This window comes from Eleutherodactylus coqui, chromosome 6 (genome assembly GCF_035609145.1).
Source record: "Eleutherodactylus coqui strain aEleCoq1 chromosome 6, aEleCoq1.hap1, whole genome shotgun sequence".
In the NCBI taxonomy this organism is placed as follows: Eukaryota; Metazoa; Chordata; class Amphibia; order Anura; family Eleutherodactylidae; genus Eleutherodactylus; species Eleutherodactylus coqui.
In genome coordinates, this window is record NC_089842.1 from 3,634,020 (window position 1) to 3,655,632 (window position 21,613).

The 21,613-nt window shown below is 50.6% G+C and overlaps 2 protein-coding genes across 3 annotated transcripts in view; one reads left to right on the forward strand and one right to left on the reverse strand.

Annotated features, from left to right (window-relative positions):
- Positions 1 to 4,875: 4,875 nt before the first annotated feature.
- On the forward strand, positions 4,876 to 6,102 carry LOC136631715 (ribosome-binding protein 1-like). The gene has a single exon (XM_066606003.1). The coding sequence runs from the start codon at positions 4,876 to 4,878 to the stop codon at positions 6,100 to 6,102; it is 1,227 nt and encodes a 408-aa protein (XP_066462100.1).
- Positions 6,103 to 7,440: 1,338 nt separating this feature from the next.
- The window catches only part of ARHGEF12 (Rho guanine nucleotide exchange factor 12), a 173,335-nt gene continuing 159,162 nt past the window's right edge, over positions 7,441 to 21,613 (reverse strand). For both annotated transcript variants that reach the window (XM_066606082.1, XM_066606080.1), the window contains 5 exons: positions 18,457 to 18,621; positions 16,070 to 16,426; positions 15,763 to 15,989; positions 13,517 to 13,586; positions 7,441 to 9,530 (listed from right to left, as the gene is read on the reverse strand). In XM_066606082.1, the coding sequence (XP_066462179.1) occupies positions 9,499 to 9,530; positions 13,517 to 13,586; positions 15,763 to 15,989; positions 16,070 to 16,426; positions 18,457 to 18,621 (851 nt within the window). In that variant the 3' untranslated portion in view covers positions 7,441 to 9,498. The remainder of the gene's footprint in view (positions 9,531 to 13,516; positions 13,587 to 15,762; positions 15,990 to 16,069; positions 16,427 to 18,456; positions 18,622 to 21,613) is intronic.

A 21,613-nucleotide genomic window follows, 5' to 3' on the forward strand; every position in this document is an offset into this window, starting at 1 on the left:
GTTAAAGCGCGCCCGCTTCCAGAATAAGCCGCCAAGTGACGGATGACACCAGATCCGCATTTATCACCGGTTTTCTCCTCTGCGCTTCCAGTTCTCTTCTTTAGACACAACAGCAGCGTGGAGGACAAAGGACAGATGCGCTAAAATGTAGATCAAGGCGCAGTTAGCCAAAAAGGTCTCTTTTGATGAAGTAACGGCAGAATCTGCTGATGGAAAATCTCAAAAATATGTTTTGCAAATTATACATTTCTGATAAATTGCCTTGTGTAATAGTAAATCCAATCCCGGGACTGCAGTGTACAACTGATCATCACTCATGGGGCGTTATGGTGTAGAGTCAGGCCAGAATTTCCTTTTATGCCCAGTACCCAACCACGGCCGACCTTAAATATGTGGAACCTGTGCGCCCACCATGTAGGCTTGGGGTAATGATACTCCTTAGGTTTGCCTAGCCATATGATGATCTGCAGCAGCAGCTTATAGACCTACATGAACCCTACTTGTTCTGTCTCTTCCTCTCTGATGTTCTGAGGCACCACTGCCAGCTATTTGTATCTTTTAAACACAATTGCTTAATTCTGCTACTGTATTTATGTCACAAGCTCGGTTCTGGTATTGTATCTATGTACTGACTTGGTGCTGGTGCTACATCTATGTTCTGAGATAGTTCTGGTGCTGTATTTGTGTACGGAGCTTGGTTCTGGTGCTGTATTTGTGTACGGAGCTTGGTTCTGGTGCTGTATTTGTGTACGGAGCTTGGTTCTGGTGCTGTATTTGTGTACGGAGCTTGGTTCTAGTATTGTATCGATGTACTTTACCTGTATCTAGGTCATGAGCTCTTCTGGTCTGGATATGCTGTTCTCATGCTACTTTCTGCCCAGGCAGAATTTGGGTAGACCGTTTATCTGTGCAATATATATTTTTTTCTTGTGATGCGGGGGGAAAGGGAGGTCCAACAATATTTTAGCGCAAGATGCCATCTAACCTGAGGCTGGCACCGGACCCAACTGTTAAGCCAGCCTTTGTTAGGGTTACTTCAGACTGACATTGGTCATATTGGGGAATGTTGGCTTAACACAGATTTGGTGGGATCTGCCAGCTGTTTGAGGTGCATGGGCATTGGGCACCCAGCTGACTTGACATTTAAGTAAACGTTGTACCGTTACACGGGGCGTTGGCGCCTGAATAATCGCTTCATAGATCTATTTGCGGCGATAGTCGTACTGTGTAACACGGCCAGCAGCAGGGCAGCGAGCGAGACGCTACTCAGTAGTCACTTTGTTTCGGCTCACTAATACGAAGCGGCTGGCAGGGAACTTTTTGCTCTGTTTAAACAGGAGTCCTTCAATCTCTTAACGACTGCCTGTTCACTGTGAATGGAGGTCGGCAGAGATCTCCGACGCTCTGCTTCCATTCACTGCAGGCTATCGCTCCTGAAAGCACAAGAGTGACAGTTGCTGGGATGAATGTCGGGCAATGGTGTGTCCAACGGTTGGCCCGTGTAACGGTACCGTAAAGAATAGGCATGTGGGTTGGCAGAGACGGGTCGCCATTCATCGCACACTTCCTCATCAGTATTGCAGCACCCTCTGAGGCCACATTTGTTGATGCTCTTCTTTTAAAGGGGAAGAGGGGGGGGGGGGAGGAGGAGGTTTCCAGCAAAACTAGGTGATTGCCGGGCGGCCGGCGGGGTTCCAGCCTCCCTTCCCGGCCCCGCAGGTCATCTGTATGTGCAGTTATTGAGCCGCTGTGTAATAAACAATGCAGTGAAGACTTCACTTATCTTCCTCCTAGCGCATTGTAATTCCTCCTCTTGAATCTGAAAGCGTTTGCTGATTGTTAAAGCGGCGGCCACTTGAAGGCCTTTTTCACCTTCAACAAAGAAGCCGCTAATCTCTCCTTAATGCAAGCGCTTTCATGGACGTGGGGAGGAATATCAGTGATGCGCACAGAGTGGGCTGTAATAAACACTTGTTAGTGGGAACTAGATGGAAGTTAGCGCTCTCCACAATGACATTCTTCTCAAGTTCCACGAGCTTAAATGCGAGTTAATGAGTTATTTACAATGTAATCGGCTTAGAAAAGGCTGCAGCGAAACCCAAAGGACCCGGTTAGTCCGACACGAGGTCTCCGATGCTTGAGCTGTTCTGGGCATGCGGAGAGGAACCCATCTGCTAGTAATTCATCCCCTCTCTCTTGAGCGGGCTACAAGGAGCTACAAAGACAGATTGTAAGGGCGGCTTCACACGGCATTTTCTTGAAAAACGCACTTGCAATTTTTTGGACCAAAGCAAGAAGTAGATCCAGCAGGAAGGAGGACAGGGTGAGGCAAAAGTGTGGACACAGCCATTTAACTGGGGCAATAATGAGAAAATTGACTTCCGATGTGTGAAAGTATTAAGTGCGACGGCTGCAGTTTTTTGATGGAGACTTTTTGGACGCCACTTCGAGCTCCGCCATATTAAATTCGGCTCAGGTTTTTGAAATGGGAAGGGGGTCATGTGATATATCAGCTACAATTTATCCAGAAACCAGTTTTTTCCTCTCTTTACCATCCCTGCAAAATATTTTGGATGAAATTGTAAGTCGTGATCGGCCATATCCAGCTGTTCAGTATGGAGCCAAAGTGAGCGATAACGTGCTGCGATATTTATGGTTCACTCAGTGAAAAGCTGTGGAAAGGGCAAACCGATTGTGGCAAAACGAGTAATCTTAAGGCGGCGCCCTACGAACGTGTGGAGGATTTGAGGAGGATCCACCGCAAACTTTACCCCTTCAATTAAAAGGATGAATCTGCACCAAAGCCCGCCATGTGTGAAGGCGCCCTACGGGTGAAGTCACGTGCTTCTGCTACTCTCTCATGGGTCCCAGCGGCGCTTGCAGAAATTCATTTGCCAAGATTGCTGCAGTCCAACGAACGGGACTGCTGCGTCTGAATACCCCCACTACAACCACAAACAACCCAACACATCAAGTGCCTTCTGGTTTATGCGCCGTGTTCTGCAGCAGCCAAACTCCATCTTGAAAAAGAGTGTAAGGAAGAAAGTGGCGCCTTCTGGGTGCAGTAGTACCACCACGACTAAGAGTGTGACAATCAGAATGGCTCACCTGTTGTGCAGCGCAGCAAAACTCCAGGCACGAGTAGGAGAAGTGGACGCGTGGGGATGAGCCCGGAGCTGCCGGCTACACTGTCAGATTTGGTTCCTTTTCCAAAGGGATCGTACATTTGTCAGCATAGCGTGGAAATAGCGCTGAACTTGAACTCTATGACACAAGAATGGAAGGTAGAAACTTGGAACATAGTTATACAACAAAGAGCAACATTTCTGCTCCGGATGGGAGCCTTCATCAGGTGCATCCAAGACCATATGAGGGTAAAACCAAGAGGTTTAGACTGGATGAGCGGGAGGATGACGGACCCCAAAGACAGCAGCCGGTGGATGGGGTTGGACAACTCTACTTCCCCATTCGCAGCCTGCTGTCCTTTTCGCTTCTCCTGCTCAACCAGTATAAAGCAGTTGGTTCGCCCACTTATCTGAAGGCTTATGGTCCGCTGTATATTATATCTGCTCTGGCATAGAGTCTACCTCCCTCTTCATGTGTCGTGGAGTCGCAGCGCTAGCTCCAGCTCTCCGACATGCTGCAGCTGATGTGATGCTATGTATCCTTCTCATCCATCTGATGGAGCGCGCTACATTTGTCATGTCTACGTCCGGCTTGGGAAACCACTTTTAGAGTTTGCACCGGCCACACAACCTCCAGTGGACCAGCGGCTAGATGCTTCTCATATACCGTCTCTTTTACAGTTCAGCTAGTTATTAGTATTATGTACAGCGGTGAAGGACGATGCTTCAGTGTTGTTGGTCAGTATGCACCGCCAGCAATGGAGGTGGACATTTGTGAGGTGGCATTAATTGGAGTCTCCACCCAGGTGTGCAACAACCAGGTACAAACTCCCAGACTGAGTACTGCTGTATCTATAGCAACTGAGGCTGCAGTGGTTTGAGGGGGATGTAATCCACCCACAATCCCTCTTTCAGTGCAGAAGGCGGCTAAAGGACCTGTGATGTCACAGTCATGTGATCAGGGCGGAGCTAAGAGCGGTAACTGACATCACCGGTGCTGGCAGGCTCTGCATGCAAGTCACACATCACGCACAGACAGACAGACAGCAGTCGTTAGCACATTGACTAGCTGTCTTAATATTGCTGTTGGACATTGCAGCGCTGAGCTCGGCTCCTGGACTGCATCAACCCCTCATGAAATGTATGCTTAGAGTGCAGACCTCAGGTGATGCATGCTACAGCTTTATGAACAGTGTTTGATGGAAAGGCCACACTTCCCAGAATGCAAATATTAAGGCATAAGGGATGCTGGGAGATTGTAGTTCTGAGGGCTGCAGAATTGTGAAGTCAAGTCTGATTTAGAGGGGATTTCTGGCCTCTTCTTTTAGCTGCTGGCCTATGCTCTGGATAGGTCATCAGTAGTTGATGGATGGGGGTCCGCCGGTCAGGACCCTTCTCATCAGCTGATCATACTGCTACATCAGTGCATGGGATGGACCTTGTCATCAGGAGCCAGGGGAGAAAGTGGGAGCACCAGCTTTACCCTCATTGAAATCAATGGGAGAGCTGCACTGCTATTCCACTTCCTGATTCTCCCCTGGTCAGTAGAAGAGGGCAAGGAATAGGGGGAAAAGTAAAAGAGCATGGAGAAGGGGAAGAGGAAGAAGCAGCCAAGGAAAGAGGAAGAAGAAGGCAAGGAGAATGGGGTGGAAGAGGAAGACGAGACCAAGGAGAAGGGGGGGGGGGGAGAGGAAGAAGCAGCCAAGGAAAGAGGAAGAAGAAGGCAAGGAGAATGGGGTGGAAGAGGAAGATGAGACCAAGGAGAAGGGGGGGGAGGAAGAAAAAGGCAAGGAGAAGGGGGGGAGGAAGAAAAAGGCAAGGAGAAGGGGGGGGGAGAGGAAGAAAAAGGCAAGGAGAAGGGAGGGAAGAGGAAGAAGAAGGCAAGGAGAAGGGGGGGAAGAGAAAGACGCCAAGGAGAAGGCAGGGGAGAGGAAAAAGAAGGCAAGAAGAAGGGGGGGGAGGAGAGGAAGAAGCCAAGGAAAAGGGGAAGGGTGGGGGAGAGGAAGAAGGCGGCAAGGAGGGGGGGGGAGAGGAAGAAGGCGGCAAGGAGAAGGGGGGAAGAGGAAGAAGGCGGCAAGGAGAAGGGTGGGAAGAGGAAGAAGGCTGCAAGGAGAAGGGTGGGAAGAGGAAGAAGGCTGCAAGGAGAAGGGTGGGAAGAGGAAGAAGGCGGCAAGGAGAAGGGGGGAAGAGGAAGAAGGCGGCAAGGAGAAGGGGGGGAAGAGAAAGACGCCAAGGAGAAGGCAGGGGAGAGGAAAAAGAAGGCAAGAAGAAGGGGGGGGAGGAGAGGAAGAAGCCAAGGAAAAGGGGAAGGGTGGGGGAGAGGAAGAAGGCGGCAAGGAGGGGGGGGGAGAGGAAGAAGGCGGCAAGGAGAAGGGGGGAAGAGGAAGAAGGCGGCAAGGAGAAGGGTGGGAAGAGGAAGAAGGCTGCAAGGAGAAGGGTGGGAAGAGGAAGAAGGCTGCAAGGAGAAGGGTGGGAAGAGGAAGAAGGCGGCAAGGAGAAGGGGGGAAGAGGAAGAAGGCGGCAAGGAGAACGGGGGGGGGGGGAAGAGGAAAAAGGCGGCAAGGAGAACGGGGGGAAGAGGAAGAAGGCGGCAAGGAGAACGGGGGGGGGGGGAGGAAAAAGGCGGCAAGGAGAACGAGGGGGAAGAGGAAAAAGGCGGCAAGGAGAATGGGGGAAGAGGAAGAAGGCGGCAAGGAGAAGGGGGGAAGAGGAAGAAGGCGGCAAGGAGAAGGGGGAAAGAGGAAGAAGGCGGCAAGGAGAAGGGGGAAAGAGGAAAAAGAAGGCAAGGAGAAGGGGGAAGCGGAAAAAGGAGAAGGGGAAGCAGAAAATGGCAAGGAATAGGAGGAAGACAAGGAGAAGGGGTAAGAGGAAGAAGACAAGGGGTAAGTGGAAGAGGAAGAAGCCAAGGAGTAAGTGGAAGAGGAAGAAGCCAAGGAGAAGGGGGAAGAGGAAGAAGCCAAGGAGAAGGGAGAGATGAAGAAGCCAAGGAGAAGGGGGAGATGAAGAAGCCAAGGAGTAGGGGGATGAGGAAGAAGCCAAGGAGTAGGGGGATGAGGAAGAAGCCAAGGAGTAGGTGGAAGAGGAAGAAGGTAAGGAGAAAGAGGGAGAGGAAGAAGCCAAGGAGAAGGGGGAGATGAAGAAGCCAAGGAGTAGGGGGATGAGGAAGAAGCCAAGGAGTAGGTGGAAGAGGAAGAAGGTAAGGAGAAAGAGGGAGAGGAAGAAGCCAAGGAGAAGGGGTTGAAGAGGAAGAAGAAGGGGGAAGCAGAAGAACGGAAGGACTAGGGGGAAGCAGAAGAAGGCTAGGAATCGGGGGAAGCAGAAGGCGGCAAGTAGAAGGGGTAAGAGGAAGACGACAAGGAGTAGGGGGAAGAGGAAGAAGGCAGTTTATATGTTCTCCTCCTCTGAATGTGCCTTAGTTGTTAGCACTGCTGCAATGTTGGAGTTCTAGGTTCAAATCAGACAAAGGCAATATCTGTATGTAATTTTTCAGAGTTCATACAGACGTTATTCATGATGGGATTTGAACCCACCGCTCCAGACTGTAAGGCAACAGTGCTAACCGCTGAGCCACATGCATGGAAAAGCCACCACTATCCCAAGATGTGTGGCTGTATTCCCATGTAATCTGGGGTATTTGGCTGCATTAGAAACCTTCAAAATTAGTGAACCAGATTTTTACACCCCTTGACTTTAATGGGTTTTCATTAGAGATGAGCGAACATACTCGGTTCGGGTGTTTTTGATGGTGGGGCGCCGGGGGGGGGGGGGGGGGGGGGGCGGCGTGGTGGAGCGGGGGGTAGCAGTGGGGAACAGGGGGGAGCTCTCTCTCTCTCCCCCCCACTCCCCTCTGCAACCCCCCGCGCACCCCCGAATCTTTTCGTCCGAGTAGTCAGTTACCCGGAAAAAGCGGTGCTCGGGTCCAAAAACACCCGAACCGAGTACATTCGCTCATCTCTAGTTGTCATTCATGATAATTTTTGAAAAATCAGTCTGATCACTCCCAACCCCAATAATTGCTCTTCACTACTCCGGGCATCGTGACAGGGTTGCTCCATCCTTTCTATTGCTTCCTCACACCGATCTGGTTGAACATCACTCATCAGAAGAGAATTGGATGGTGTAAAAGGACCATTATGATAGGCGATCAGGTGAATTATAATTTAGGATTGCTACAGGATTGCAAAGTTCTTGTGCAGTAAACTGGGCGCAAACATGAACACAAACTTATCTCCAGCCCCGCTTTACCAGAAAATGTATTAGCAGACCCAAGTGCTGCCGCCGGTGTGCCGATCGCAAATTCTTCTTCTCGCTGAAATATGATGTATACAGAGAAGTTCTTTTATTGCTTGTTGGAAAAAAATCTCTAAATACATAATCAATACTTTACACTGAGACTGATGATGCCGCTTGAAAGCGCTTTTACTCGTCTGCAGTGATAGGTTTGCAAATGTAGTGTAGGGACTTGCATGACAACGAGGACCTTTGATGTGGGCTCGCAAGTTTAGGTATTTTGGCCAAAATATTGACTAATACTTTGCATTTATTGGCACTTTGCTGTAGGCCGTCTGGCTTTAGATGCCGGGGAGGCGGGGGGTCGGTCCAGTGTGGTTCACTTTGAGGTGCGTTAGTATGTAGGTGACTACGGCTGCTGCCAGGGAGGTTTTACTCGTCTGAATGATCATTTCTTTACAGGTTTTCAGTCTTTACCGCTCTAGAAAAACAGCCAGGAAACCGCGTGCGACTCGTCTTTCCACAAGCTCATTTAATGTCAGCATATTACTGGTGGTCCCGGTCTCCCACCCGCGCTTCCATGCATTCATCTCTGAGAGACATGGCATTCCAGAATGGCACAATGTATCCGCTATAAGTCATAAAATAACTATGTCCCAAAGGGGGGCAATGAGAGAAGACACCCGTCCACAAGAAACAGAAGGAGTATGAATGTTAATATGGCCTTCCGCAAAAATACTACTCCCACAGCTTGTCTGAAGCGCATCTCATGTACAATAGGAATATATCTGGAAGATTTCTCTTTAAATACATATACATTACAGAAAGGATGCAGAAAACTCCCTTTAACTGGGAATCACAGCGGCAGCGCTGCGAATAACCTGTCCTAAAAGTGCAAAGGCGCGTCCCTAGACGGCTGATCTCCTAATCCAGCAGCGTCCGCAGAGGAGGAGGGGGCGACAAACCGGGCAGATTAAGCCGACTACAGACGGTGACTTCCGTGATCTCTGCTCGGACTGGGCTCATTGGCTAACAATGCAGAGCAGATGGGCTGGTGGAGATCTCAGTGCCTGGAAAGTAACACATCAAAACTTTTTGTTCCTTTCAGCTGGTGCTAATCTATCAGATTGAGGAGTCCAAATACAAAACTGACGTAGTGATTGCAGCTCGCATAGTATGTATTATATATAAATATATAACGATTCTGGACCCGCCGCACCAGATCTGAGCGATTGTCTACATGGGATACAAGACCCGCGTGGTAGAAGACGAGGAGAACAGACGACCTCCGCAGGGACATCTTGTGTAGAGCAGCAACAATCTGTTAGTAATTGGCAAGGCAGAACACTGATTCGTAGCGATGGGGCGACTAGAATGCACTCTTCTCTCTTCCCACTTTGGTCAGGCAGGAAGTCTGAGGACCGTCTTCGGAGGAGCGTTCTGGCAGTCTCGGTGGCAGTGTCGCTGGAAACTTGGCAGGAGCGGTCAAAAAAAAAAAAAATCTGCCGAGACTGCGAAGCTCTGGTCCTTTCTTGGGGGGACGGGGAGAGCGGAGGATAAAAAGATCTTAGCACTGTCAGTGCAAATACGGAGGCAGGCACGCAGGCAACCTTATTACTGGCCCTAAATAGTATTTGCTTTTCTGGTGCCTGCCCCCGGCGCGCTAGCTCAGTAGTGTTTTGGCAACCTGCACTCGTGTTTCTGGAGTTTAAGCATCTAAACACCATCTGGTGTTTGCCCGTCATTTATTTATGGCAATTACTGCTTTCCTCTTAGAAAGACGAAAACAGATTTTTTTTCAATGAAACTTTTTCATGGCACGAACGCGTCTGCCGCTTCTCGTTGTGACATCCAAGGTGCCCATGGGGTGAGCGGGAAGAGACCCGTTAAAGCTCATCTCTCGCCGAGGTATCGGGATCAAGGCTGCGGTTTACAGAGACGCGACGTTTTCTCGACCTGCTTAATCATTGCTTCTAAGCCTACAGTGAGGTTGTCGGAGGATCGGGGAAGGCCGGACTGAAGAGGTCTGCAGGGTTTGCCCCGAGGTCTAGAAGAGATGGTGCTGGGATTCGGTAGTGGGCTGCAGGCAAGATCCCTCCAGCGAGCTGGAATCTCCTGGACCAGAGCTCAGACGGCCTCATCCTCAACCCTTGTCGGTGGGGAGCATGGCGATGTCTGCGGAGGAAGGAAGAAGCAGAGGATTACTTACAGGCGAGCCTCGGTACCCCCAGCATGGCGGCAGCATGAGCTACACAAAGACCCGCCAGGACGGCGCTGCTGTGATGGACGGTGACGCTCCTTGGGTTTGGCATAAGAAATGTGTAAAAAACAAAAACAGATCAAAATCATTTTGCGCACTTTCTCCTCTTTGTTTAAAACCCCACGTTTGTCATCGCTGCGTCCGTCCGACAGATGAACGCACTTTTTATCCTGCAGGACAAACGCTATAAAAAAGGCTAAAAAATTGCATTTCTTTATTCATTTCACCTACTAAAACGCCGCAATAAAGTGTTTAAAAAAGCGGTATATACCCCAAAACGGTATAATAAACAACCACAGCGCGTCCCGCAACAAACCCGCGGCCCTCACAGAGCTCGCTGCGGAACGACTGAATGCAGCCAGGAAAGAAAACAACGAGGACAACCGACAAAAAGTCCCAGCACAGCCACGACTATCACAACTTGTTAGTCCAAGCACAGCCTCGACTACTAGTTAGTCCCAGCACAGCCACGACTACTAGTTAGTCCCAGCACAGCCACGACTACTAGTTAGTCCCAGCACAGCCACGACTACTAGTTAGTCCCAGCACAGCCACGACTACTAGTTAGTCCCAGCACAGCCACGACTACTAGTTAGTCCCAGCACAGCCATGACTATCACAACTAGTTAGTCCAAGCACAGCCTCGACTACTAGTTAGTCCCAGCACAGCCACGACTATCACAACTAGTTAGTCCCAGCACAGCCACGACTATCACAACTAGTTAGTCCCAGCACAGCCACGACTATCACAACTAGTTAGTCCAACCACAGCCACGACTATCAAAACTAGTTAGTCCCTGCACAGCCAAGACTACCACAACTAGCATCAGGGATGTCATCTTCTGTAATTGGGGCTGTACCGAGCATCAGGGGCAACACACTGGCGTTAAGAAGATTTACAAAAAAAAACAAACCCTATGAAAACCCAAATACCCCCGAACCCTGTCCAAAGCCCCCGCACCAAACAACCTGTCATTGGGTTCATACCGCCTGAACCACGGAGGGATCTTCTCAGGCACCCCTTGCAGCTCTGGTTAGGCTGCATGAACCCAATGACAGGCTCCCCTTAAATAAATACAAGCTGCATTACTAATGGGGTAAAGTGATATATAATGGCCCCTTCATTAGAGCCCCCGGGCCTCACGACTGGCGCCCCCTGTACGGTAATTCTCCCCGTGACCCCGGAGTGAAGCATGAAATCAAGTGAAAAGTTTTCTGTGACTCAAGTGGGACAATCCAGCGATCGGAGCGACTTCCAGCGAGGCCCGTCATCGATACTAGACTAGCCGGGCCTCACCACCAACCGCGGGTGTGTGTGTTTCTCATCTAACGGTGCGGAGAGTATACCAAGAATGGTGCGATCGAGGAAAACACCTAGCGAATGGGGACCCTGCGGATGGAAGGCTGCAGCACATCCCACCATGCGAGCATCAGACATGTGCTAATAGGCAACCACTGTGGTGTATACTGGCCCAAAGGAGATCGAGAGGACAGTCCATCCATCCAGGGAATGGAGCCCGCAGACATGTTTGGCGTATTCGCCAGGAGGTCCCCCTGCAGGCAGTGATAACCCCCCCCGCATCATGTAATACACGGCTTATTAGCCGCTTGTTGTGCAGCTGAAGGAAGCCACCCGATAAATTCAGATTTCTACATATGAGTCACCGACGGCTTCAGAACAACTAAATATATGTTACACGGGGAACGTCGCCCACGGACAGATGTGGTCAGCGCACACGACAATACACGAACAACATCTATTCTGTGGTCTTCTGGGGCTGTGGGGTTGGGGGCCACATAAGGAGCCCCTGAATGGTGAACCGTCTGTCATAGATGTTAACTGCCTACTAAGTTTGGTGCACAGTAATTACATTCTGTTAGCGTCAGGCAGAAACGCGCGGCTGCAGAGAACATCAACTAAAGCCCGTCGCCGCCAGCGCTACATCTACTGTACACGCGTCTCCAATGAATGGGGGGAAATCCACCCAAAAAGCAGCGTCCGGCAGTTTGTACTCGCTCAGGGCGTCCGGCGGTCTGCACCTGCTCATGGAGAACGGAGGTCTGCGCTTGCTCGGGGCGCCCGGCGGTCTGCACCCGCCCCGGGCGCCCGGCGGTCTGCACCCGCTCATGGAGAACGGCGGTCTGCACCCGCCAGGGGCGTCCGGCGGTCTGCACCCGCTCATGGAGAACGGCGGTCTGCACCCGCCAGGGGCGCCCGGCGGTCTGCACCCGCCAGGGGCGCCCGGCGGTCTGCACCCGCCCCGGGCGCCCGGCGGTCTGCACCCGCCCCGGGCGCCCGGCGGTCTGCACCCGCCCCGGGCGCCCGGCGGTCTGCACCCGCCCCAGGCGCCCGGCGGTCTGCACCCGCCCCAGGCGCCCGGCGGTCGGCACCCGCCCCAGGCGCCCGGCGGTCGGCACCCGCCCCAGGCGCCCGGCGGTCTGCACCCGCCCCAGGCGCCCGGCGGTCTGCACCCGCCCCAGGCGCCCGGCGGTCTGCACCCGCCCCAGGCGCCCGGCGGTCTGCACCCGCCCCAGGCGCCCGGCGGTCTGCACCCGCCCCAGGCGCCCGGCGGTCTGCACCCGCCCCAGGCGCCCGGCGGTCTGCACCCGCCCCAGGCGCCCGGCGGTCTGTTAAACATTTCGATACTGAATTTTTCTGCACCGCCTATAACTTATTTCTAGACCCTTTTTCGCTCTTTAGGGTCCCCTGAGTATTTTTTCCCTTGGCCCTCTGAATGCTAAAAAGTTTGGGAAACCTTATCATAAAATTTGTGGTGCAGCAGAAACTACATGTGAACAGGGGTGATGGAGTGAACCTGCCGGATCCCATAATGGGGACATAATATATTCATATATGCACCTCCCCCGCCCGCCAGATGCTGATTGACAGGTCCTTCTGCCCATACAAAGAATCTGTCAATCAGTGCTTGAGGGGGAGGGGCAGTGGGCACACATGAATACTAATGAGCAGCATCTAAAGGCGCATTTACACGGAGCGATGATCGCTCAAAAATCGCTAAAAGGCGATTGTTTGAGGGATAATCGTTGTGTCTAAACGCGCGGCCATCGTGCACTGCTAGTTGATTGTTAAATTCAGTCCAACCTAAAAATCGTCCTGTGGTCTTATCAGGACCGCACGCTGAGCTCTCCGCGGGTATTACGGATAACATTGTTACCTGTCGGAGAACAAAGGAGCAGAATGGAGATAAGAGCCCTCCGGCTATTACCTGCCTTCAGCTAAAGGCCTCATTTGCACGCTAAATTGCTATTAAGTAGCTGAGTAGCCACTTATTAGTTTATGCAAAATGATCGCTCAAAGCCGTCACTCAGACTGTCGTGTGAGCGATCATCGCTCCGTGTAAATGGGCCTTTACTCTTATCAGGTCAAGTGCGGCAAACTGTAAAAGTAAGTTTTACTAAACTAAACTGATGGTGAAGTCAGCGTACCGGTCCCTGGGCCATGTCGCCCTCCGCATGGGCAGCTCGGGGGTCTGACAGGTTCCCTTTACCAGCACATAAAGCACCTTGGTAAACAAAATTAAGGTTTAAAGTAACTGCACTTAAAAAAAAAACTATGTCAGAGACAAGTCAAAAGTGGGGATCCGGGTACCAAGACCCCCGCTGATTGCTGAAATGAAGGGACAAGGAACGCTCAGGCAAGCGCTGCTCCCCACCAGCTGTGATTGCTGCTCGGAGGCTCCTGAAGACGGATGCATAGATGTCTATAGATTGTCTTCAGCTGCCGACAGGCACTGACAGCTGACGGGGCACAGCGCTCGGGTGTGTGCTGCAGCCCCTTCATTTCAGCAATCAGTGGGGGGTCTCAGCTTCCAGGCTCCCACTAATCAAATCTTTGGACATGTCAGAAGTTGTTTTAACTCTTTACAAGCCTCTGGCTCACCTGGTTCTTCTTCCAAGAGGCCGGATGCAGCCAGCTTATTCCGGAGTGCACTGTAACAGTTTTCAAGTCCCTGTAATATAGAAAACCAGAAAGAATCTAAATGATCCGTACAGAAAGTCGGCGCGGTAGTGGAAGTGGGCGATAATTCACCATATTTAACCTCTGGGAGCAGAGGACACATTATAGTCACAGAATGCAATCCACAGATGACTAAATAATGACCATGACATGTGGCCGATCTAGATGTGCTGCTAGAGATGCCTAAAGGGTACCTGAGCTTTCAACAAGCTTTCAGGTCTGTGGGTTCTGATTTTCAGGTGCTCTTCCCATTTTTCTGTCGCTCTGCTGTTTGCAATCCACTATCAGGGAGGGGCATGTAGCAAGCCTAGCATTCTGCCAGTAGTTCACTGCCCTGACCTCCTTGCCTTTATTTTCCACATTGCACTGCACTGTCACTGGTCCAATCAGCAGGGAGGCAGTATCTGAATGCCCGCCCCCCTGCTTTCCCAGGATGATCACGCATTTAGAGACATTCTGGCCAAATGTTTAGTAAACTCCCTATAAAGTGATATGTGCCCAGACAGAGACGCATACACACTGTAACGGGAGAAGGAGAGATTGTGGAGATCGTTATCACAGTGTCTGCAGATCTGTAAGTGCAGAGAGGCCATGTGTAAAGATAGCTTCTCCTCTGTTGCTATGGAAACTTCTGTGTCCTTGTTACTACAGAAGCTCTGCACCTAACGACAGACAGTGGATTGCAGAGGAGCAGGAAGGGAGACCTCTAGTGGTAGCCACTTCAAACATCATTTACAGTTGTTAAGCAACTCAATTTTTAATGCAAGTATATTACAGAAATGATCAGACTAACAAGCTGGTAGATGAGCAAAAGTCATTTAAAAAGCTACTGGCCCTTTAAGGTGTGCATACATATTAGATTAATGTCCGCAGAACCTTCTGATTTCAGTGGGACTGGGGGGCCATCTAAGGAGGCCTCCTGACTCTCCCCTGATGGCAGATATTGGGGAATAGAAGAGTCGGGTATATTGGATTTCAACATGCTCAATATTGTCGGTCAGAGGGGAGATAGGATGCTGCCAGAGACGTCTGCCTGCGGCTTACCCCCCTCTATCCATTGAGGAAACATGCACACTCGTGTATGCGGGGAAAGAGCTGTCAGATAAAATGCCTTTAAGCCAATTGCTACCAGAATTGTATGGACAGCTAAAGAACCCCTCTAACCTGGCGTACCCCATAATTACAAGTGCTCCATGTGACCTGTCAGTCAGCAGTCATTTCATCTACTGTGCTACCAGTATGATGGGGGATTCCCAGCTGGGCTATACCACAATATTATGGTCGGACAATCACGGCGCCAATGTACCTTCAGCTGCTTTCCTGCACAGTGCGGCTACCAGGGATGTCCCAGTGAAGGGGCTGCAGAGAGGATGGCCGAGGTGTCACTGTGCGAAGTGACCACCGCAGTCAGACCCCCGCAGAGCAGAAGGTGATGGCATATCCAAATGGCCCCATTATATGGAGCGGGCATGAAAGTACGAACGCTTGTTTTCCAGACTGTTCGAAAGTAAAAAGTTGCACCTGATGAACGATGAAACCCTCGGCCCGCAGGTGATCGCACCTTTCGTGCAGATCTCCCTGTGTGAACGTGGGTATGTGCTGCCGAGCACAAGGATTCTGTGAGTCTGACGATTGCATGAACGATCGTCCTCCAGTAGGGTCTGATTGGCCTGTGTAAAGACCAGCGAAAACAAGTGCCGGCAAAACGGATTGAAGCTCATTTAAATTGGTCTGTGTAAAAGGGTCCGCAGGTAGGAAAACACATTTCAAGGGGCTGGACCACAATTACAAGTTCTGCCCTATCCGATAATTCGCTGATCGGTGGGGGTCTCACCGCTTCGTCCCCTGCCGATCTTGGGAACAGGACTCCCGTGCCGTATTCTACCTGTCGCTCTCCTCCTGCAGGACTGTCACTATGAAGGGAGCGCTGGCCAAGATTACGCAGTCAGCGCTTCAGTCATTCCAAAGGGACTGATGGAAATACCAAAGCGGCTGTCGCTCCGGTGTCTCTGCAGTCCCACTGAAAGTAAATGCAGAGGTGCGAGCGGCGCTGCATTCAGTAACCCCGCAGTGAGGAGGATGGGGGAGGAGGAACGATCAGCCAGGTATTCCCCACCCTGGGGATAACCTGTAATCCAGGTACAACCCCTTGAATTTGGATTGCTCACCTTGAGCTGCTGCAGGTCAGTTTCAATCTTTTCAATGTAATGTAACATCTGTTTGAACATGTCGGCCGGCGGCGCGGGCTCCAGGGTCCCGGTGACAGGGGGGCTCAGCCTGTCCGCTGCTTGCTGCTCTGAATATGTGCATTGAGTAGAGGATTCAGAGTAAACAAAGTCTTCATCCGTGGAACTTTCCTGCATGTTCTCGTAGCCCTCCAGGATCAGATACTTCCCTAAAGCAAAGGAAACTGCGTTACACTCAAAACTAGCGCTGCGACGAGGAAAAAGCGGGGAGCGCCGGGCAGATACCGACCTGATATCCGATACTGCAACTCCTCCGACTCTTTAGTGTTATTCTTTGACTGTTCGTCGCTTTGAGGTTCATGAGCATCAAAAAACTGCTCTCCGGCGTCATCGGCGGCCTCTTCTGCCACCTCCACCTCATCGGGCTCGGAGTATCGCTGCTCAGCCTTTTGCTGTGGAGGGGATTGTTTATTTGCATTAGTCTTTGCGGTTCTTCTCCGCTGGTGATTGTGTCCCGAAGGTCTTGACTGTCTGTCGCTGTTGGTCATCTGCTGGACGCTCCGACTGCAGAAACGTTGGAAGTTCTCCGCTTCCTCTTTCTGGAGGAGCCGTACCTGCTGCGTCAGTAACTCTCGGAGCAGCTCCACTGCAGGAGACAGAATGAGGAGGGCGTTAGTAACACGGCGACACTTGTCAGCACCGCGCCTGCAAAGGATGGCTAATATTACATAGGCGGGAATGCCCATGGATGGCTAGAACGTGCGAGCAGCGGGCGACCCCAGCAGATATGTAATGCTAAAGTACTTCAAAGTTTCTGTCGACATTTTTGGCTTCCATTTAACATATCCGCCAGGGAGAGGCTCAGCGGATGCATTAGAGGGTTGTGCCAAGATGCAAAGCCCCTCTGAGGATGCAGAGCTTGGGGCAACCAGCCAAGTCCCACTTTCAGCTGATTTTGTTGGGGGAAGCCGCGGTCAGCGGAAATGTAGTTCACATGAATGTCTGTAATAACAGGACGGCAGAATAACGGAGCCGCTATCACAGGGCGCCGTGGAGGGGCTCCCGGCTCAAAGAGGACATATGAAAAGGGGACGCCGTCTCGGCACGACCCATTCTAAAATTAACTAATGCAGCCAAAGAGCAGAACAACCTCCTAGATGCTTCTCCTGCAGCGTCCAAGTGCCTCTAATTCACTCATGCGTGCCCGTGGCTGCAGGAGGCGGTGGCGCTGGAGTGCAGTGACGTTTACAAGGCGAGTTCTAGGCTGTTATTTCGTGGTGGATGGCCAACGTTGGCAACCTTCACCCATAGGAGATGAGCTGGACCCCATTACAGCCTATGGGTGAGGGAGACCGCGGTTGGCATCAGTTTAACGTGAAAAGCTCACATCTCTACGTCTGACTGTACGTTGCACGGACGGTGCTGGAGAGAATGGCGCAGTCTACCGCAATATTTCCATCCTCTTTCCTTGCAATATATTGACATAAACCGACAAGTCAGAAACAAAAAAGCTGAGTTGCAGTCCGGCCACCGGCTCCTTGCGGACATTGCTGTGTCAGGTACTGCAGTGTAGGAGTCGCAGCGCTCCAGCCAATCACACACTGAAAACTGCTACAAAGGAAGAATGGAATAACCTTCCACAACAACCAATCAGGTTTTGCCGTTCCTTAACCCCTTAATGACACGGCCCATTTTTTCCCCCATTTTTGGTTTTTCCTTTCAATGAATGTTAACCCTTATTTCCCCGTCCCGGTCTGACGGCTTGTTGTTTATTGCGGCGAGCTCCATATTGCAATTCTACTATTTAATGTACTGAAAAACTTTAGAAAATTTCCAAGTGGAGCAAAAACCGTAAAGGCGGCGCTCCGGCCATCGCTGGGAGGTGGGGGGTCTTGTCCGGCACACTGCAGCGTTACTCTGTGGGTCGGCACGGTTAGAACTAGAACAAACTTCTTTTTTTTGCTGTGCCATCACATCTTTGGCGCGTCTTCATATTTCGGCTGACAGTTGTGCGACGCTCGCTTTCTTGCGGGATGTCGGTTGATTTCTATTGTAGCATTTTGAAGTTCATACAACTTTTTGATTAGTTTTTAATAAAAATTTTATCTTTGTGACATAAAAAAACCGTAATTCTGCAGGATGTGTTGTTTTTTTCTATATAGATTGGACATTTACGGATGCAGCAATATCAAATAATGGAAATGTGGGGCTAAACTTATTTTTTTTCTAATAATTAATAGAACTTTTAAAACTAATTTTTCCTTGTTTCAGTCCTTGTCGGGGACTTGAGCGTGCGATTATTAGATCACTCATACAGTATAATGCAGTACCATAGCAGCGCATTACACCGCATTCTGGAAGGTAATCAGCCATGGCAGCCCGGGGGGCCTTCAGGAGGGCCCAGGCTGCCATGGCAAATGAACTGCACATCGTAATCTCATTGTAAGGGAAAAGAGGAGGGAAGCGTGTTCGGGACCCCCGAAATACTGATTGGGGGAAGTGTTAACAGCTGCAATCAGAGTTTGTGTTGTGAACGGCTGTCAATCCCACTCCATATAATCCCTGCTTGCCTGAGACGTAAATGACCGTCCGTGGGCATGAAGGGGTTAAAGGACAAGAGCTGCTTGTTATGGGTAAGCGCTCTCCGCTGCCCCCGTTATTAGGACTGCTACTTACAGTTTCTGAGTGCGTCCCGCGCCCACGTGTGCTCCGCAGCGGTGTAATAGGACATATGGCCAGGACTGGCAGACGGCGGTGGCAGCAGATTGCTCTGCGCTGCTTGTACAATGCTGTCCGTGCCGCTGTGGGAGAGCGCCGAGACTTCACTGCTTGCATCCTTATCTGGAAGCAAAATACATCTTATCAAGGTTCCATCTACTTTCTTGTGGAAAACAGCGAAAATGCAGAGGAAATCGCAGGCGAGCCCCGTAACCGCGCGAACAAGCAATGCCCCCGTATCAGAGGGCGCACGAGATTATGGAGGAGAGAGGAGGAATAACGGGAGGCATTAAACATCGAGGAACTACAAATACAACGGATTCCGGACAAGAACCTATTACACTCCAGTGAGAGAGACCCCTTTAACCCCTTAGTGACCGGCCAATCTGTGCCTTAAGGACCAATAGAGCCACAACTGCCCGATAGCCGTATGAGAGCTTGTTCTATGTGGTATAAGTTATATAGTGTTTTACTGGTTGCACTCTGGGGGACATATAATGTGTTGTAGATGTTACTGGCTGCACTCTGGGGGACATATAATGCGTTGTAGATGTTACTGGCTGCACTCTGGGGGACATATAATGCGTTGTAGATGTTACTGGCTGCACTCTGGGGGACATATAATGCGTTGGAGATGTTTCTGGCCGCACTCTGGGGGACATATAATGCGTTGTAGATGTTACTGGCTGCACTCTGGGGGACATATAATGTGTTGGAGATGTTACTGGCTGCACTCTGGGGGACATATAATGTGTTGGAGATGTAACTGGCTGCACTCTGGGGGACATATAATGTGTTGTAGATGTTACTGGCTGCACTCTGGGGGACATATAATGTGTTGGAGATGTTACTGGCTGCACTCTGGGGGACATATAATGTGTTGGAGATGTTACTGGCTGCACTCTGGGGGACATATAATGTGTTGGAGATGTTACTGGCTGCACTCTGGGGGACATATAATGCGTTGGAGATGTTTCTGGCCGCACTCTGGAAGACATATAATGCGTTGGAAATGTTACTGGCTGCACTCTGGGGGACATATAATGTGTTGGAGATGTTTCTGGCCGCACTCTGGAGGACATATAATGCGTTGGAAATGTTACTGGCTGCACTCTGGGGGACATATAATGTGTTGGAGATGTAACTGGACGCTGTCTGGGGGACATATAATGTGTTGGAGATGTTACTGGCTGCATTCTGGGGGACATATAATGTGTTGGAGATGTTACTGGCCGCACTCTGGGGGGGACATAAAATGTGTGGGAGATGTTACTGGCTGAACTCTGGGGGACATATAATGTGTTGGAGATGTTACTGGCTACACTCTGGGGGACATATAATGTGTTGTAGATGTTACTGGCTGCACTCTGGGGGACATATAATGTGCTGTAGATGTTACTGGCCGCACTCTGGGGGACATATAATGTGTTGGACATGTTACTGGCCGCACTCTGGGGGACATATAATGTGTTGGAGATGTTACTGGCCGCACTCGGGGGACATATAATGTGTTGGAGATGTTACTGGCCGCAATCTGGGGGACATATAATGTGTTGGGGATGTTACTGGCTGCACTCTGGGGGACATATAATGTGTTGTAGATGTTACTGGCTGCACTCTGGGGGACATATAATGTGTTGGAGATGTTACTGGCTGCCCTCTGGGGGACATATAATGTGTTGGAGATGTTACTGGCTGCACTCTGGGGGACATATAATGTGTTGGAGATGTTACTGGCTGCACTCTGGGGGACATACAATGTGTTGGAGATGTTACTGGCTGCACTCTGGAGGACATATAATGTGTTGGAGATGTTACTGGTTGCACTCTGGGGGACATATAATGCGGTAGAGATGTTACTGACCGCACTCAGGGGGACATATAATGTGTTGGAGATGTTACTGGCTGCCCTCTGGGGGACATATAATGTGTTGGAGATGTTACTGGCTGCCCTCTGGGGGACATATAATGTGTTGGAGATGTTACTTGCCGCACTCTAGGGGACATATAATGTGTTGGAGATGTTACTGGCCGCACTCTAGGGGACATATAATGTGTTGTAGATGTTACTGGCTGCACTCTGGGGGACATATAATGTGTTGGAGATGTTACTGGCTGCACTCTGGGGACATATAATGGGTTGTAGATGTTACTGGCTGCACTCTAGGGGACATATAATGTGTTGTAGATGTTACTGGCTGCACTCTGGGGGACATATAATGTGTTGTAGATGTTACTGGCTGCACTCTGGGGGACATATAATGTGTTGGAGATATTACTGGCTGCACTCTGGGGGACATATAATGTGTTGGAGATGTTACTGGCTGCACTCTGGGGGACATATAATGTGTTGGAGATGTTACTGGTTGCACTCTGGGGGACATATAATGTGTTGTAGATGTTACTGGCTGCACTCTGGGGGACATATAATGTGGTAGAGATGTTACTGGCCGCACTCTGGGGGACACATAATGTGTTGGAGATGTTACTGGCCGCATCGTTCATCCGTCGGTAAATATAATGCTGGTTTACTCTGGACTGTCGGCTAGCCGATGGCTGACGTCACCGCCAGTTGTTAGCGCTCGTGCAGAGTGTGTAGACAGGCAGTGCTGACCATGGCTGACGCTATACACTGTGCGGCGAGAAGTCAGCGTCCCTGCCAGGATTTCTATGCTGGTTGAAAGTGAGCGACAAATGAAAGGTAAACAATGTTTTGCATTCAGACGTAACAATTATCTCACATTTTCATTCATCTGAACCAATTTTGTGCGATAATCGTCCCGTGAAGGGGTTACAGCGCCGAGACCCCTTCACTCTCGGGATGAGCGGTGGTCCCAGAGGTCAGACTTTGAACGATTATTAGATGATGGCAGTAGGTCATTACTTTAACGCACGGGGATACTTAGTCAAGAAACAAGTCTATGAAAAATATTCAGCTATCAGACAAAGTTTAGGGAACACTTAAAAGGTAGTCTGTCAGAACGAGGAAGGAGCTGGAGAGCTAGAGAGGAGGGTGCTGGCGTACCCATGTTCCTGGTGTATGGATATGCAGCGCTGAAACAATCAAATCTTTACTTCCAGCTACTTGCCACCTCAAGTGCTCTGGGGTGGGACT